This window comes from Camelina sativa, chromosome 15, assembly GCF_030686135.1.
Source record: "Camelina sativa cultivar CO46 ecotype springtype chromosome 15, ASM3068613v1".
Lineage (NCBI taxonomy): Eukaryota > Viridiplantae > Streptophyta > Magnoliopsida > Brassicales > Brassicaceae > Camelina > Camelina sativa.
The window spans coordinates 25493957-25513381 of record NC_141894.1 but is presented as its reverse complement, the minus strand read 5'-3'; the positions used below and the strand labels follow the sequence as shown (position 1 = coordinate 25513381).

General features: G+C 36.5%; 3 protein-coding genes across 4 annotated transcripts; 2 read left to right on the top strand and 1 right to left on the bottom strand.

Moving 5' to 3' along the window:
- Positions 1-7879: 7879 nt before the first annotated feature.
- LOC104748702 (uncharacterized) lies at positions 7880-9100 on the top strand. The gene has a single exon (XM_010470304.2). It carries the CDS (start codon positions 7880-7882, stop codon positions 9098-9100), a length of 1221 nt encoding a protein of 406 aa, XP_010468606.2.
- Positions 9101-13078: 3978 nt separating this feature from the next.
- Positions 13079-15421, top strand: LOC104747343 (protein SYM1). The gene is made up of 4 exons (XM_010468969.3): positions 13079-13563; positions 14091-14319; positions 14854-14978; positions 15067-15421. Exons 1-4 carry the CDS (start codon positions 13234-13236, stop codon positions 15154-15156), a joined length of 774 nt encoding a protein of 257 aa, XP_010467271.1. The 5' UTR covers positions 13079-13233; the 3' UTR covers positions 15157-15421.
- Positions 15397-17355, bottom strand: LOC104747342 (uncharacterized). 2 transcript variants are annotated; one of them, XM_010468966.3, is made up of 2 exons: positions 17125-17355; positions 15397-16765 (listed from the first exon to the last, which is right to left on the bottom strand). In XM_010468966.3, the coding sequence occupies exon 2, from the start codon at positions 16620-16622 to the stop codon at positions 15696-15698; it is 927 nt and encodes a 308-aa protein (XP_010467268.1). In that variant the 5' UTR covers positions 16623-16765; positions 17125-17355; the 3' UTR covers positions 15397-15695. The 2 variants fall into 2 exon arrangements, with proteins under 2 accessions (XP_010467268.1, XP_087345628.1); XM_087489502.1 differs by having other exon boundaries at positions 15397-16760; positions 17125-17281.
- Positions 17356-19425: the final 2070 nt, after the last annotated feature.

Sequence of the window (19425 nt, the reverse complement as noted above, 5' to 3'; positions counted from 1 at the left end):
AAGTACCAGTCCCACTGAGTGCAACCTGAACTTTGAGTTCTTCAAACACCCTTCTGTACAAGTAGCAGTTCCTACTGAAAAATCACAGCAAGATGGCGTCTGCGTCTCAAAAAATGCCTCATCTAGCAGATGAGATGTTGATTATCATCTTCGGGTTTCTCGCAGTTGATGGTTTGAAGTACCTAGCTCCAATAGTCAAGGCAGGACCTCGAGGAGTCAAAACAGCGCTTAGGCCTCAAGTTCTCAAGGATGCTAACATCTCCAGCATTACTTGCCATCCTTCTTGGTTCCAAAAATTACATCACCGAAATCATAGAATAAAAGAGGAAGGGATGCACCGGCGTATCTTCGAAAAATGCCTTGACGCTGGGAACAAAAAGGCAATCTATTACGAAGGTCTCCGGGTTGTTGCCGAGGAAAGGGACATTGAGGGAGGTATTGCACTTCTAACTCGTAACGTACCCGCAGAAGATGATGCCACACTAGCATGTGAGTTTTTTCTATGTTAAATGGGAACCTCGACATGGCGGGTCATTATCTTTACCTGTTTTTTGCATACCACTACCAACTAAATACAACTCAAACAAGGATTTTGGGCAGGGAGTTGTTCATGTTGCTGGGTAGATATCAGACGGCGCGAGAAAACATGTACAGGGATACATTCGTCTATCCGATTGCCCCTTTGATCCCTTCTCCGGAATGTGCTAAATTGTGTTTATTGGAGCATGGTTTGTACTCTCTCAAGTATCGAGACTATGACATGGTGTGCAACAATTGCGGCCTTTGGTGGTTGGCGAAATCTATATCCGAGATCCTTTAGTTATATTATCTCTTTAGATGTTTCGCCCTAAACGTTCCATCTAAAGGTCTTCTGTTATAAACGTCGTACTAATATCTACGTCATAGGGTGTACGCGCACTGAATCCGGCCTTTTGTTTCCATGGTTTTCTCTTCTAGTTATTTTTAATCATGTACCACTTGATGTTGTATCTTTTCCTTTTTTACTGTTCTATCTTGCAAAACAACTATACACAATTGATATATCTGCCTATTGTGTATGTACAACAAAGTGTGTTTGGGTACATGGGTGCTTACGTTTGGTACGAGTAATGTATTGTTTTGTTACAACTATGCATTCGGTTGGTGAAGTCGTTTGTGATTTGGGTTGTTTCAACCAAATTGTGACTAAGATAACTCTATTTTTCAACCATTGAATCAATTTTGTCGAAGTGGGTGGGCGCCATAACGTAATTAAGAAAGTATAAGGGGGAAAAAGCATACATCAACAAGAAAATAAAATAAAACCACTTACAAAACGTAAATTAGTTGTCTGTACGTACACTACGAATTAAAGTATGACTGAACGTACACAAGATTGTTACTTGTCAGCATATGTTTACCTATACAGTATACAGTACATAACGATTAACTGGCCTCCAACACAAGATTGCATTTACAATATAATAACGTCTCCAATACCATGTTACATGTAAGTACATAACGTTATTGATGTAATATAAGATACGTAACCGCATCGATCGAGCCGGAATTAAGTAAATTTGAAATATAAACCCGTCCAAAAAAAGAAAGCAAAGAGTCGCGCTTATTAGAGAAGGGGAGAGAGGGAGTCGCTAGTAAGACGCAACTACCAGTGGTGACGCTTTGTTTTATTTAAGTAGCATCTCCCAGTCTCCTTTCCAAACCCAGTGGAAAAAACTATTAATTGGAAATTATCAGAGAAAACCATGGAGTTTAGAGTTGATGCTATCGCTGATCTTAGACCAGGAAGAACGAATTGGTGTATCCAAGCGAAGGTCTTGAATTCGTGGTTTGTTACTGAGTTCTTTCAAAAGCGGGTTCTGCTCCTTGCTGATACACGAGTTAGTCTATTTTACTTTGTAAAATATTTGCACAAAGTTGTTAACCTACCAGTGGCCTTAAACACAATTGATATGCAATTTATAGGGTGACACAATCGAGGTGGCGTTTTTACCAGGGACCTACAAGAAAATGAGGAAGTATATCTATGATGGTGATTGGTATGAAATTAGGAATTTCAAGGTCATCCAGCCAACACTTAGGGAGAGGAATACACATCATCCTTTCCAAATCAAATTTACTGATCAGTTGACGATGGGTCTGCTCTCACCGGTGAATCAAAAACTCTACTTCCGTTTCAAGGATTTGGGTGATATATCTCGAGGGAGAATTACCCATCCCATATCATTCGGTACGCTTATCTTCAATTTTCAATTACACAAATCGTTTGAAACAACGTTAATAAACGTTTGCTAAATGATATATTTGTGCACATTACTAGTTTTTAGGCCTGATACTAAATAAGTAAGTTAGTAGACAATTTCATATCAAAATACATAGGTCGTAACGTTTAAAGTATGTGTCTACCCCAAATCAGATGTCTGTGGGTGTGTAGTTGGAGTGGAAGACAGAAGATTGCTCGAGGGGGCAAATGCGGCCAATGAAGTTGTCCTCGCCCTACTGAATGGGAGGTAAAGGAGATTTGTGCTACCTTTTCAATACATTTACATTTAAAGTTTTTTCCAATTCCCGTTCTATATTAACATGAGAAAATCGTAGGAATGAAACCCTCAAGTGTCGTGCCCAAGATGACTATGTTGCTCGCTTCATAAATGCTTGGGAAGCACTCGGTGTCATCTTACTTTTACATCCGAACCCATCTTTTGTATTTTGCGGTTCTGGAAGTTTGGAAGCTACGAAGGTACGTTCGATTTGATAGATCAGATAAAGAAACTAGCCTTGTGAAACCATATACATCTAATTTTGTAAATGTTGTGTAGGTGCTCCTTACCTCATCAACATAACCGCCTCTTCGCAAATCTATATAAAACCAGATTTCGAGGGAATGGAACATCACAAGGTGATGTAAGCTGTTTGTTTTCCTATTAAAATATCTAATTGTATATGTTGCTAATGTCAAATACGTTAATACACTTTCTATATTTTGTCCGCAGATCTGAATTCGCTGGACGTTACTATATAGAACATATAATGGAGCACGTAGGGGAGAATGCATTACCTTGAGAAGAAAGGAACTAGATGGGCGAAAGGGAGAGCTCAGGGAGTTTAGCATATTGAAAGAACCAGCACAGATCTATGCATTTTATTAACTTTTTTTTTCCCGGTGTGTTTGTACTTTTGAGTGAACCTAATGTTACGCTGATTCTGGATAATATATGGTTATGTTTTGTCAACAAAATATAAAATTTAGTACTCCGTAATATATGTACGTACACAACAATAGTTATCTACGATAAGTGTACATGTCAACACTATCCTTCCATCGCAATATGTCCTCTCTAGGCCCAACTAGGGCAGCCGGGAACAATTTCTCCAACAATTATAGTTAAACAAAAATGTGGGCTTACAAATTAAAAAGGTCCATCATAAACATGTTACCAAAAGCTATGTTGGCACTTAGGAAAAAAGAGTATTATCATCACACGCCAAGAAAAGATAACACATCTATTGTCGCCCCTGCACTACGTATTAGCTGGACATGTTGTACGGTTGTGGCCAACCTGTTGACACTGAGAACAAGCATGCTGTTTGCGGGGCCGCTTAGTCTCCAATGCAACCTCGACAAAAGACTTCCTCGACATCTTTGGCCTTCCTGGAGGATTCCTAACAAAAGGCGGTTTACATCTGGACGGTGTAATATCAGTAGGAACGATGCAGGATGTATCTATCGGCATTATTGTCTCCGCATACCCACTGCAGAGGCTGTCTCTGCGGAAGTATGGATGGTTCTGGTTTATAACTGATTGGTTGGCCGTATATGCGGCTGCGATAGCATGTACGCATGGCATCCTCTCTAGATCAAAACGCCTACATGAACACCTCTTATACCTCAGATTGACAACATGCGTTGAGGTACCACCACTTACTTGAAATTGATCTTTATCAATTTCTTGAACCTTTAGATGTCTTGAATGTTCAATACGTGCCTATGAGTAAATGAAAGCGTAAGTTTATATAACCAAAGCAACACAACATATCCACTAACATTTTCCAGGCCTTTCGTTAACATATATATCGATGGATATGTTAATGAATCTCACACCTGTAACAGGTTCTCTCCACTCCTTTGGTGAGTAAAGTTGGCATTGCGGCAGCTTATTTTCTCCTTGTAGCAAACCAACGTGTCAACATATTCCGAACAGCTTCTAATAACTCTACAATGGGATAGGCTCTCGCAGGATTCAATACTTTGTTTAGCGATTCTGCAATGTTGCTCGTGGTGAAGTTGTACCTATCACCAGGAAAGTGCGCCCTGCTCCACTTGGATACATCTGCACGCACCAAGTAAGCATGCAGTTGCGGATTCGTTTCTTGAATTTGCTGGAAGATTTCTTCAAAATCAACTACACGGTACGCTGCAGCTGCTTTTTTTACCAGCCGGAATGTTTCGCTCCCACTAAATCTCAGGATAATATTCTTGTGAAGATGATAAGTGCAGATTCCTCGACTTGCCAGGGGGTACACTTTAGCGATAGCTTTACCAATAGATTTATGCCGGTCAGATTTCAGTGCAAGCTCTTCATCATCAGGAATTACACTACTTAATTGTGTAAAGAACCATTCCCACGACACGTCGTTCTCTGTATCAACAACCGCATACGCCAGAGGGAAAATATTAAAATTCCCATCTTGTGTTGTCGCTATCAGAAGAGTCCCTTTGAATTCACCTTTCAAAAAGGTTCCATCTACAACTACAACTTTCCGCATATACCTGAAACCCTTAATGCATCCATCAATCGCAATGAAAACATACTTGAATCTGTCTTTTGCATCAACGACCAGTCTAGTAAGGGTCCCCGGATTAGAGGACCTCAGCCTGTATAAATATGCAGGTAATTCAGCGTATCCACTTTCAGGTGTACCCCTAACATACTCCCGCGCCTTTATAAGTGTACGATGTGCCTTCCAATAGCCAAGCTATTATATGAAAATGGTCAGTAAAAGACATCAGCACTAAACAATATCAACTAGATCGAATTATATATATGTGCAGTGCAGGCCATAGAATCAACTAATTTCTGACAAAACCAACAAACTTAAGCTATGATCTGTTTGTACACCCTATAGACCATCACATACACAGAGCCAACCATAAAACAAACATATTAAAGTATTCCAGTAGCCAACCTGTACACCATATCGTAGGTTGAGCCCATCCCCAACAATATTTGGCACAACAGAACCTCCCACACCACCAACATAATCCTGTATAATTGAGCTAGGATTGGTGGTTTAGCATTACGGCTACGGCCATATCGTTCTGTAACAGAGCAAGTATGTTCACGACAATATTTGCGAATATGAAACACCGGCGAATCACCCATGGTTGAAGCCCGTATTCTCCATTTACAACCTTTTACCCAACACTCAACGATTAACAAACTGGGCGTTGAATATCGAACATTGTAATCATATTTATCTAATACACTCAGCACCCTCAACCTTGCCACCAACGTTTCTTTGCTATCAAACTTCTCCCCCACAGCAATATCACCACCTCCGTTTTCTATTTTGCGAACCTCCCTCTCAATTGCATCAGCTGCAGAGTTAGTCTTGCGGGTACAGTTATTTGATTCTGTGTTACACACATTTTCCTCTATACAAGACCCACCCCCAGGTCCGTCGTCCAATGATTCCTCTGCTACATCTGGGGTGAAGTTGGAGTACAGCAGGTAGTCTTCGTCCCCTGAACTTGCACCATCGCTGTCGTCACAGTAATCAAATCTACGGTTGTCCTTGTCATCTACTTCATCTTCATCTACATCATTTCCTACATTATCTTCACCGTCTACCTTCCGACTCTCGTACTCATCATCTTTCTGTCCCATTTCCTCTGCCACGCCTACGAAATCATCTACAACGACTTCAGGGGTCTTGGGTGTTGGTTCTGGGGTTTTCGGTTTAACTTCCTCGAACAAGGTTTCACCAGATTTAGCTTCAATCTCAACGCATAGCCGGATGAGTTCACTCCTATGCCGTTTGAGAAAGTTTTGAAACTGCCGACCATTCGAAACAATCACCGGTGGCATATAACATCTGCTTTTTTTATATCTATCTAACATATAGCTCAACTTTATGGCCAAAGTTCCTTCACAGAACCAAAGTCATCGTACACCATAGCAGTAAAGTCTTCAAACGTCGTTTCTTTATCGGCAACTATAATCCTGCACCTTTTGCTAGTATCAACATCAAACAACCATCGCTTTATGTCTACCCTCCACCTCCCACACGCCAAAACGATATCTTGCTCTTCCATGGATGAACCGAGAGAAAAGATTTACGAAACTGAGTAGGAAAAAGACGTTTTATCCGGCGGACAAACAGAACACGATTTATGAATCTGCTACAAACTTTATTACATGAACACCATAGATCGGAAGAACAGCAAACGTGTTACGATCTACCTCCAATAAGTCTATCGCAACGCTAGACTATCTTTGACAGCTCAAACAAATTCGTGTTATTCTGGTAAGACTTTACAGCTGTCAAAAATGCTTACTAAATCTACCACGGACAAGAAACCTACCATCACACTCCGAAAACTATTTCGAAAAAACAAACAAGTATACCAAAAATATCTTAAACAAGAGAAGCCTATCGCATAAATCTGTCGCAACAGGCCATTAGTCTACCATAAATATCTTTCCACTCTTTTACGTTTACCACTATACCAGCTAAAAACATAAGTCTATCATCAAAGGGCAATACCTCTATCAACTTAATCTAACAAAATCATATATCTATCGATTCATCTACATCGACCGATAAGTGTACTAACACTACAACTAAGTGTACCATATACGTTCACCGATAAGTGTACCAACACGACAACTAAGTGTACTAAAAATATCTAACGTACACCTTTAATCAGTCACCTACATAAGTCTACCATCAAAGAATCGGTAGACTTTATCCCAGTTCCCAAAAAATTTTTTTCTACTAATGGCATTACCCGTAATTACGTTTTTTCTCAACACTAGTTTCAGGGGTAGTATGGGTACAGAGTTTATTCTAGTAATTACAAACAATTGTGTGTTACTTTTGTAAAAAGGAAGCTTTTATGTAATATTCTAGTAACTCACCCTTAATTAGAGATCTTTTGTTTAAACTATGTATATACAAAATAAAAATTAAAAACTTATCTCTCTGTACTTTTTCTCACTTATGTTTAAGTTATTTTCATAATACCTTTTATCTTTTTTACATTTTTTACAAATTTAATGAATTTCAATCAAAATAGATATTAAAAATTTAGTACTATGTACCTATAACCATTAATAACTCCAGTTAATCTTATAATAAATAGATTTCTTTTGAAAACTTTTAATAGTTATTTTTATTGTGTAGTATTTTTTATGATAGAATAAATTTAGATATTTTTAAATTTATTAACAATATTTATTCATATATTGTTATAATTGTTTTTTAAAAAAATATTTTGGTGATTGATGTATAAAGCAAGGGATTTTAGTCAGATCTACCACATTTGATATAAAACTTTTCCAATCTACCATAATCACAAACCCTTTTCCATTCTACCACAAGGACCATTGCAAATGACAAAAATACCCATATGTTTATTAGGTGGAAATATAAAGAAATATGTTATTTATATGATAAAAACACATACTCAACAGACGATGCGGTGACATAGTACAGCTTCTGACTTAGCATTTATTGCATCATTTGACTAAATTGACAATTAATGTGGATAAAAGGAAGGATCACTGGGTAAAAGAAAAGAGATGTTTTGGAACAATTTAATGACGCTATGCTGGCCAAACAGTTTTGGCGATTAATTCACAATCCGTCATCTTTAATGGCCCGGGTGATGAGAGGACAGTATTTCAGGAACAAACATCCTCTTATGGCAAAGAAACCGAATAATCCTTCTTTTGCCTGGCGGAGCATTTTTTCAACTAAGGGATTGGTGGAACAGGGTGCGCAATGGACTGTAGGTTCTGGTTGTTCCATTTCGGTTTGGCGGGATCCATGGTTACCGGATATTCATCCAAGATCTGCAAATGGTAGGGGGAGGTTTTTGCTCCCGAGTTTGATGGTTAATCATTTAATTAATCCAGTTACAAAGGATTGGCATTTGCCTATTCTAGAGGAGTTCTTTGATCCGGTGGATATACCACTTATTCGGAGTTTGCCGGTTAGTAAAACTTTTCAACCCGATAGATTGTTATGGCATTATACTAAGTCAGGCAGGTATTCGGTAAAGTCAGGTTATCGGTTAGCCCGGGAATTAATAGCGGAAGTGGAGTATGGGCCATCATGCAGTTCTCTGCGGGCTCAGTCATGGAAATTAGATGTACCTCCAAAGATTCAACATTTTTTCTGGCAAATTGCCTCGGGTACCCTTCCAGTGTTAGAACGGCTCGCGTATCGGGGAGTTCGTTGTGATGTTTTGTGTAAGCGGTGCGGTTTGGCGACGGAAATGGAAACTATTAACCACGCACTGTTTGTTTGCTCCTGGTCGTGCAGTATTTGGGAGTTGGTCCCGATGCTGTTGGAACCGGGAGGTTTCCCATTTGCCTCGATTTATGCGAATTTAGATTTCATATTTTGGAGGGCGTCTTCTCAAGGCGGGGCTTCTGATATCATCTCTTCTCTCCCCTGGATTTTATGGTCACTTTGGAAAGACAAGAATAAAAAGGTTTTCCAGCGTATTGAGTTAGAGCCAATTGAGATTATAAATCAAGCGGCAACTGATAAGCTAATTTGGGAGGATGCCAAATCTTTTTCAGTGAACAATCCCCTCCCTCCACCCGTAGTGGAGGTGAGGGATTCTTCTATTTTCTGTCAGGTTGATGGTTCATGGAAAGGGACCGACCCTTTTCAGGGTTTGGGTTGGTGGTGCTGTAATGGTCATGATATTACGCTTCTTTTAAGAGCTCGGAGCCTCAGACGTGGCCTTTCTCCCCTACATACAGAATTGCAAGCGCTGATCTGGGCTATGGAGTCTTTACTGGCGGCAGGAGTGAGTTGTCAGGCCTTCGAGACGGATTGTGCAGAGCTTGTTGCGATGGTGTAGTCGCCAGATGATTGGCCCGCTTTCACGAATTTATTGGAGGATTTCTCGCAGCTTCGCTCCTTCTATCCATCCTTCTCCCTCGTCAAGATTCCCCGCAACGTCAACGTAAGAGCAGATTGTCTTGCTTGGTCTTCAAGATCTTTACCTTCCGAATCGTTATTTGTAAACTCTTATCCTCCTGTTTGGGCAACCAATCTTGGAGTTCTCTTTTAATTAATTATTAATGTTTGGTTGAAAAAAAAAAGAAAAAAAAAGAGATGTTAATGCATAAAATAAGAATAAATGGATTAAAAGGAAGGGAGACGAAGAGAGATATTTGTGGACATAAATTGTCAGAGATACTAATTTTGATGTTGTATGTGCCAACAATTAAATACAAGTTGTGGACAATAGAATTCACTAAAATTTCCTTGGAACTATCAAGCATGTGGAGGACAATATGACATATGTAGTAGACATGTTCATTGGTTGACAAGTGGGTGTGGACATAAAATAGACTGTAAACATAAAATTATACTGGAGACAACTACTTAATTGGTTGTCAAGTGATTGTGGACAAATAAGTATAGTGTGGACAAGTAATTGATTGGTTTACATCTGTGTGGACATAAAAACTGACTGTAGACATGTTCATTGGTTGACAAGTGTGTGGATATACTGAAAATGCAAAGAACGTATCTGTTAAAAATTGAGAAATTGAATTACATAACAAAAGGATAGTTTGGAGGACATTTTGAAACACTGATAGACAAACTGAAACATCTTGTCAAACTGAAACAAAAGGATAGTTGTCCATTAAACGTTGAATGTCTACAACTGGCAACATCTTGTCCTAAAATAGTTGTCTATTAAACGGTATCACGAAGCTCTCGAAGTGAAACAATATCTCCATGTAGAAATCTCTCATGTGGCTGAGCAAGAAGATCAGATGATGAAGTCTCCGTCTCCATTTGCACCACGCCGAACAGTGGTGGCTCCGGAGAACAGCTTCCGCGATCTCTGAGTTCTGACAACACAAAGCCTCGTGCAGAAGATTCCAATCAGAGGCGTTCTGGAGCGTTACATCAGCCCCGCCGAAAGCGATCGTCTTTGCCACGAAAACATCACCGAGACGCCACCGAGGCATCTCACGGAAAGGAACATCACGGCGGTCTAGGACGGCAGAGATTCACTCCGCGACTCGCTATTGGCTTACTGAGTCAGATTTGGTGTGGATTTGTTCTGGTTCAGTTAGTTTAGACAATAACGAAACAAGAAAAAAAAAAGTTCTTCGTTTTAATTAGAAACTAGATGAGGACCCGCCCGATGTGCGGGTTTAAAATTCTATAAATTAAATTAAATTTAGAGAAATTCTCAAAAATAGCACCAAAATAAGTTTTTATTCCAAACTTAGCACAACATCTCTAAAATTCCAAAAATAGCACAAATTAATCTTTCAAAATTAAATTCTAAATTCAAAATACTAAACCCTACCCCTCAAAACTAAACCCTAAATGTGAAATTGAGAACCCAAACGTAAAAAAAAAAATTCTAAAAATTAATTTTAAATATTTTAATGTGTTAAATAGTGTTATTTTTGGAAATTTATGTAATGTGTGCTATAGTTGTCCATAAAACTTGTTTTAGTGCTATTTTAAGGTATTTCTCTTAAATTTAACAAAAATATATTAAAATTTATTGTACGTTATTTATAAATTTTATTTTTGTTATAATACACTGATTTATATCCATTTACAAATATTTTAGGTATGTTACTATTAAAAGTGTATTTTTTAAAACCTAAATATATTCTATGCTACAAATATATTCTTTATCACCACCTATAAAATGTCTATATGAACACATTAAGCCAACTATTTTATTTTCACTTCTGCATAGTTTTTTTATTACAAAAATTGTCAGCTCAAAAAATATTTTGAATAAAAAATATTACATAATATACTAATCAATTATGTACCATCACAATAATATATGACCACCATGGAGAAAACCTTGGCTCCGCCCTCATCCCTTATAGAGAGAACCTTGCGTCCAACCTCCTCCACCATGGAGAAAACCTTGGCTCCGCCTTCCTCCTTTGGGGAGATAACCTTGCGTCCAACCTCCTCCACCTTCCTCCCTTGGGGAGATAACCTTGTGTGCAACCTTCTCCACTATAGAAAGAACATTGGCTCTGCCCTTCTCCTGTATGGAGAGAACATGTTTACGTCTTTTTGCTATCTCAAAATGGCTTACTCCAACAACCAATGTAGTAAAAACCTTTTTATAACGTCACAAAATCTTTTGATAGTAACTAATGTTAAATTTCCCATGATGTAGCTCTCTACAACGCCTTAACCGCTACTTTGCTTAGTGAGTTCATGTCCACTCTCGGTACATAGGCCCACCTTCCTAAGTGGGCCCTACATCTATCCCCGGTCCGTGGACCTAACCATATTCGATGGCTGGTTTGTTACGTCTGAGCGACTTTAAAAACTTGTTTTCCGACCCTACAAATCTACAAATGACATTTTCCTGTAATTTGTCCTTAATTACTCGCACAGTTCCGACAATCACTTCTACGAAGGTCACCATTCATGAAATTCTCTCAGGACCCTTGACCGAAAAAATAAGTGCATTTTGGTGACATATGTGGCAAAATCAATTCTTTTATACTTTTTCCGCAAATCAGGATGTCATAGTCTTTGAGCTCCTATGGATCTATCAACAACGATTTATGTTTTTTCAATCTATCTATCTATGTTTGTTGTAAGCTTGTGTTTGATTAACCTATTTTATCCATCCATTAGGTTGATAAGCTTCTACTCGTTATCTCCCTTTGGGATTGAATGAATAATGCTAACAATTATGTTTGCAAAAAAAAAAAGGAGTTTATGACCAACCAATCAAGATTGATAAATTAGAAGAAAATTAATTTGACGTAATTAAAGAAACAATAGAATATTATAAGCATGGTAATATATGAATTTTAAATAATTCAAAGATGAAAATATAAACTAAATAAAAATCTAATAATACTAAAATAAATTTTAAACTACAATATTAGGAAAAGAAGATGCATCTATCAATATTTTCTTGGGTTAACATATTAATCTTAGCTATTCCCAACTGAAAAAGGAGAAAGTAGGAGAAATTTTGGTAAATTACTCTCCCATAAATTTTTTTTTTCTAATTAAATAAAGTTGAAAGCAGTGTTTTTAAATAAATTATTTAATTATGAGACGAACTATGTTTATATAAAAGTGAGTATTTACAAAATTTTAGAATTAATAATTAACTGTATATAATCCTTAATCCCTTTATTTTTGTAGAATTAATAATTTAAAATTAAAATAAGTAAATAATATTATAATTTCGAATTTTATGAAATATATATATATAATCTCCTTATTATTATTTAAAAAACCTTTGTATTTTTTTTTATAAATTCTGTAACTTTTGATAATTATCTTTTTACATTATTAATATTTTTTAAAATAAGATATTTTATTTCTGTTGTAATTATATTTCTCTTATTAAATATTAACTTTTACACATGTCAAAATCTGAGATTGATAACTTGACACATGTCAAAATCTTACTAATGACTAACTTTCAAAACCCAACTTTATATAATAAGATTGGACAGAGAAGATGAAAAGACAACACAACAAATTAAAACACTATAAAGGAGGAAAAAAAAAAGAAAAAGAATATGTCTCATTTAGAAAAATAAAAAAATAAAAAATCAAATATCATGAGGGATAATTTTGTTATTTTACTTGTGGCTTGTGATATTTGTTGAAAGAAGTACACTAATGTGGTAGAACCCACAAGTTTAGTTTCACATTGTGGCACATTTGTTAAAAAACTCATAAATCAACTTTCACAAAAACTTGCTAATTTAGGCTGTTGGACTTTTGATGTCTCTATTCAAGGCCTTATTCATAAAGTTGACTTTTTGGCCATAGATACTGGAAATTTTGGGTAACTCGGTCCAGATACGGTTTAGCTTAACCGACTAAAAAGAATAGCTTTTTGATTTTTAGGAAGAAACTGGAAAAATCCATCGAACTTTTTGCAGTCATCATCAAAAACTCAAAAGCTTCCTGATTAGCAAACAACAAACAACACCTAAAATCTCGGAAGCCAGAATGAGCGGAGCATTGTTCAGAAACGCAGCCGCGAACACCGCCCGTCTCATACGGCGGAGCGCGGCGGCGGAGACATACCCATTTGCTAAGACCGGTCTTGCTCAATCGAGACCTTATTTCCGGTCGCGTCAGCTTCTCGGAAGAGCAAAAGAAACAGGTGTCTCACCTTCTCCTTCTTTGGGTGTTTGTTCTTCTTCTACTTCATCATCTGCGTCGATTTCGAAAGTTGGGTTCGTTGGATGGTACCTTGGTATGGTGAAATCACGCCCAGTTTTGACCAAAAGTGTCACTTCCTCTCTTATTTACATTGCCGCCGACTTGTCTTCTCAGGTACTCTTTCAATGTTACTGGACAAAATGTGTTTCCTTTTACAAGTATGGTAGCTAAAAACTATGCCTTTTTGTGACATTTATGTGTTAGTTATGAGAGATTCAAAAATACAAAAAGGCTTAATTTTGCGGGAGATGTTTCTAGGTCTTTCCTCCTAATATCAAGTAAAACTAGAACAGATAGGAAGAGAACATATCATTTGATTAGGAGAAGTAAAAAGTTTGATTCTTTATTGGAGTAATGTGTCTGCAACCCAAAGAGATTAGAGTAATGTGTCTGTATCGAATTTCTTGTGCCTTTTCCACTGTATAAGAACTGACTTCAAGAGGTCACATTTGGTTCATTTTGTCTTACTCTTTCATTAAACGATTGTGAAAAGTTCTTCTAAGTCGTATGACTTGGTCATTCTTGAAATGGAGATTTCCTCTGTTACATTTCCTTGTAGTTACTGTTTTTGTAGCACTCCATTCTGTGAGAATTGACTTTTACAGCTGACATTGGTTCACCCTGTCTTGATCTTTTGACAGACAATTGCGAAAAAATCGTCTGAGTCATATGACTTGGTGAGAACAGCAAGGATGGGTGGATATGGTCTATTTGTCTTGGGTCCAACACTTCACTATTGGTTCAATTTCATGTCAAGACTATTTCCTACGCGAGATTTGATCACAACGTTTAAGAAAATGGCCATGGGACAGGCGATCTACGGGCCTACCATGACCGTTATTTTCTTCTCATTGAATGCATCCCTGCAAGGTAAGCTTCTTGTGTTTGTATATATCTGAAACCAGAAATGTGCTCGGAAAGGAAGTAACATACCAACCTGTTTGCATTCTTTGCTGCTCTTCTTTTTTGCCTCAAATTTAGTGGTAAATTCATTATAAAATTGCGAGACTATCTAACTCTGATTCTTATGTACATGAAAATTTTGTGAACTAGATCAGTTTAACTGGAATTACAGTCATTTTTGCTTGTGGCTAGTATGTGTCGTGGTGAGAATGATAAATGGAGATTGATTGGTTATTTACATAAGCAGAAACTCGCAGTCTTGAAGTTCTTAGTATACTCTTAGTCACCACATAGATTTCAGAAACAAGTTGCCTCTCTGCTACTTGAACTTGAGAATTCTTTGGTTCAATTCTTGTGTCGAATTTGTTTGATCTTGGATGTGTCTTACTAATACAAAATATCATTGATTTTTAGTGATGGGGTTTTACTTTATCTTTCTCTCAGTGGTTTGATTACACTAAACCTTGTTTTGAAGTTATTTTGCTTTCCTGATTTGTTCAGGGGAAAGCGGTTCAGATATACTTGCCAGATTGAAAAGAGACTTACTCCCTGCGCTGTTTAACGGTGTCATGTATTGGCCTGTATGTGATTTTATTACATTCAGATTCTTCCCCGTTCATTTACAGGTAATCCTTTTGACTATCAATTTCTGTTTTAGGACTTATCTCAGGATGCACTCACTCTAACTCTGCTCTTGTTTTTATTTCCATGCAGCCTCTTGTAAGCAACTCGTTTTCGTATGTATGGACAATCTACATGACTTACATGGCAAACCGTAAAAAACCAGACGTGATTTCAAGCTAAAACACTCAAATATGTTCTACATTGTCTCGGGCATTACCTCCCTATTTTGTGCTCACTCAGTTTTCGCCGGCATCAAACTGCGATTAGCATTCTTCAAGATTTTTCTGTTATGTCTGTAGATTTAGGTTGGTAAATCTAAGAGCTTGTAAGAACTACACATGCCAGACATATATGATTTCATGAAGTAGTTATGTTTCCTCTTATTTGTCTGTTTCGTTAGAGAAAGGAGGAGACATGGAATTGCTAAAATTTTCTTTTGCTTTCATGGAAAATTTGTTACATCAGACATGAGGAAAGATTCCAGAAAAAAAAAGTAAAGATATCTCTGCTAAACAAATGGTATTTAAAACTATATATATCTATCAGAACTTGTACAAACCCCCAAGCCTCTTTTGTTTCCCCTTCAAAGCTTCTTCAAGTATCTCTCTAATTGCATGCAATGCGACCCAAATTCCAAAGGCAAGAATCTCAGGTAAATGTACCAAATCTGTCAAATCAAATATGATATTGCTGTATTGCTAAAAATTACGGCGTTTTTTCTACAACCTTTGCTCTTCTGAGGCACGGCAACAGATCTTCTCAAGATGTATAGGCCAGTCCTCTCCAAGAACCCGTGGATTCAACTCCATGGCAGCACGGAAATCCAACATTGATACGTTAGACACCGCTCGCTTTCGTTGACTGTTCATATCTCTCACCCGAGAAGCGGATAAACTCAAACAAGGCTCGATCAGCTTTCTCATATATGCATCCAATCCACTATTAAGAAGATTAGCAGAGTCCATAGATAGCTTTATCCCTTCCATCTCAAGTTTCCTCTCCAACCTAGCTCTCAATGTTATCGTATCAGGTAGCTCCCCCCTGCTTTGACAACTCTCACGATTGATACCACTGTGTGAACTCAAAACAGACTTTCTAATCCCGCGCTTGAGATTGTTGAAAGAAACACCAAGTGGAGCTGTCAAGGGACTTCTGCTCTGCACACTCGGACTTGCCGTCATTTGCTCAACTTCTTCTCCATCTTCAACAGAAGCTGGAAGTCTTCTTGCCTTTGACATTGACTCATCATTCGTAGTAGTGAGACTTTGAGGCTTCCCAAGTGGACCAAGCGGACTAGGCCGGTCTCTAAACTTCCTCGACCTGCACTTTCTAGGCGAAGGAGGGAACGCAGAAGAATCCACATAAAGAGACTGACTCCCTGGTTTCTTCGGATATCTCGGTGGTGGGGATTTAGCAACACTTGCATTCTTCAAAATGGAACGCACAAGACGGTTGTGAAGAGATATGCATTCCCTACCAACAGTCTTAATACATAGCTTGTCGAATTCGGACTTGCTTATCCTCGAGGTAAGGAATTTGCCGAGCTGATCGAAGTAAGTATCTGCTCTCTGATGCCCAATTTTCTGATAAATTAGGGCTTTTATCTCAAGTGTGTTCAATCTTGAGAAACATTGATCTGACCCCATCTTTTTCAACCAAAAACCTTCAAACCACCTCAACTGAAACTAAACCCAAATTCCCAAATCCAGCTTCATCCAAAGATCCAAGCTTTGCAGCAAAGTTGATCCCAAGACCTAAATAAAAAACCCCAATTCTTTATACACCTGAACTGAAAAATCAAAACACATACATTAATTCTTTAGATCGAAGTACGATAAGAAGAAGAAGTTCATATAGAACCTGAGCTCAGGCAAAAATGTTACAACAGATTGACTAACTAAGAAAGTAAAATCAAACACAAATTTCGGGTTTTTGCAGACAGATTCGAGGTAAGAAACTATCGAAAACAGAGAAAACAAAGACGAATTTGAGAAGATCCCAACTTTGCAAAGTATCGAACTTATTATTTTTTTTTTTTTAAAGAAAGAGTCAAATCAATCGAAATTGAACTGAGGGGAAAGCAAAAAACCCAGAATGATGAAATCGAAGAATGAATTGAGAATTCTAAAGAGAATGAGTACGACGAACCAGAGTTAGCCGCGAAATTTGTTACAGAACACAAGTGGTTCTCTTCGCTTTGTTGTGTGCCCTAAAGGGATTTTTTGTTTTTTTTTTTTCTTTTTGTTTTTTTTTTCTTTTTCTTTTGGGGGTGAAACGAGTTGTTATTATTATCTGAGTTCGCTTTGTGTTTTATGTTTCGGTACGTGCGATGACCAAACATAAGAACCTTTGTTACTCAGTTATAACTCTTTCCCGTTCGTAGTTCGGAGTCGGACAAACACACGCGTGCGACTTTATCCTTCACATTTCTTGAATTATATATATACTTTTTATAAATTTTCTTTTGCAAATTAGATCTATGTTCTTGGATGATTGTATTACAAGCACGTTTGTTATACTCTTTTTTTTTTCTCTTTCAGAATTTTTCTTATTAGAACTTTGGATTAGACACATATCCGGATATTTATATTTTTTCAAAACAAAATCGAGAAAAAACAGCAAGATTTATAATTATTGAGAAAACTACGAACTGCAAGGGATCAAAAATTTAAACGGAGAGAAAGCTAAATCATAAAACGAGGACAATCCATAGATAAATGAAACCTTCTATACCAAAACAAGACTACCACTCAGATTAGGAGACCGAAGCTTCATAATCCACACATACCTCCAATTAACATAGTATAACATAGTTAAATCAATCAAATGAGAAAAAAGTGTAAGAGGATTAAATGAAACAATTACACTTACTCTTCTGAATCAGAGTTACGACATGATTTGCATGTGGACAAGGTATTCATGTGATGTTCCATTGGTGACAAGCACAATGCCCATTAGGAAGGATGACCTCGTAACTTGCACTACCCTCATTACCTCGTATTTGTTTTTCACTATCCGAGCCGGAGCCGCCACAAAGCAAAAGAAAATACGAATTTGGCCGATTTTTTAGTGAGGCAAAGGAATAAAAACTTATGGTGGAAAGGATCGAACATTAGATCTCCACAACACTTTTGTACTCTCTTACCACTAGGTTAATGAGGCTTTGTATTCTTCTTTTGCAAGTATTAATAAATTTTCAATGACCTAACATTATAACATATCTTATTATATAAAGTTTGATTTTCAAAATCTATACTATTAAAAGGAAAGCATTTTTAATAAGTAGACATAAATTAAGATATTATTACAATGAAATGCTACTGAAAACTGAATAGGAATAAATATAAATAAGGAGCCAAACAGATTGAAATCAAATTGGAACCAAACAGACTGATAATAATTATACTAGCCGAACAAATCTATACTATTAAAAGGGAAGCATCTTTAATAAAGATACATAGGGTTAGAGATTATTACAATAAAATGCCACTTAAATTAAAATAAGGATATGTAATTCTTGAAACCAAACAGATTGATATTAATTGGAACCAAACAGATTGATAGTCCTTAGTTGTGTAATAGCCAAACAAAAATTAAATGATGTTAGTACATAACAATTGGGTGTAATTAAATCCTACGATAAAAAACAGAATGATTTATTAGATTAGGAAAAACAGAATAAAATCAACATCCCTAAAAATTACAAACTACCTTAATTAATATCTAAATAATTAAATTCAAATCATTAGTCTTCAAATCTTGAATAAGGAAATAATCCAAACGTGATTAATATCTTTCTTAGCCGAAAATAATATAGTTATATAATAAACCAAAACATAAGGAAATTATAATAAATTCAAAATCTCGTATATTTAATATCTACTATAACTACAAGATCACAATACTAAATATATTCTTTTATCATCGATAATTCAAATTGCAACATTTAAGATATGTGAAATTCATGTATTCTTTCCAAATCAGTATAATTTGCAAACTAATAACAAGGTAATATTACCAAATTATGAGAAAACCTGTGTTTTTCAAACAAATTTTCATATTTATATTAATAATATATTTTAGATAATACTCATAATCTTAAGAGAATTCATTAGTGAAACTAAATGTTAAGTAATAACAAGATTGTAAAAATATTTATTCTTATCAAAACTAAAAAAAATATCTATGAATCGGCCAAAAAAAATTTTTGTATAAATATTGCAGTAATCATCTTCAATTTAAAAAAAAAACTCTCAAATCTCTTTTACTCCGAGACAGAAACTTATTTTCAAAGGAAAGAGAACTTTGATTTACTACAAAATATCAAATCGAAAAAATAAAACAGGATGTTCTTTATTTTGTTTCTTTGTTAAAACATTTTTTTCCAGTTTAATCTCTCTTTTAGTATATAATTGTCTGTTCTTTTGACTAATAGCAATGTTTTTAAAA

Bases quoted from the DNA above. Each gene is read 5' to 3' on its own strand.
- LOC104748702 (XM_010470304.2), top strand. From the start codon at position 7,880: ATGGCCCGGGTGATGAGAGGACAGTATTTCAGGAACAAACATCCTCTT.
- LOC104747343 (XM_010468969.3), top strand. From the start codon at position 13,234: ATGAGCGGAGCATTGTTCAGAAACGCAGCCGCGAACACCGCCCGTCTC. The intron at 14,320-14,853 runs GTAAGCTTCTTG...TGATTTGTTCAG, and splicing joins ATTGAATGCATCCCTGCAAG to GGGAAAGCGGTTCAGATATA. The intron at 14,979-15,066 runs GTAATCCTTTTG...ATTTCCATGCAG, and splicing joins TCTTCCCCGTTCATTTACAG to CCTCTTGTAAGCAACTCGTT.
- LOC104747342 (XM_010468966.3), bottom strand. From the start codon at position 16,622: ATGGGGTCAGATCAATGTTTCTCAAGATTGAACACACTTGAGATAAAA.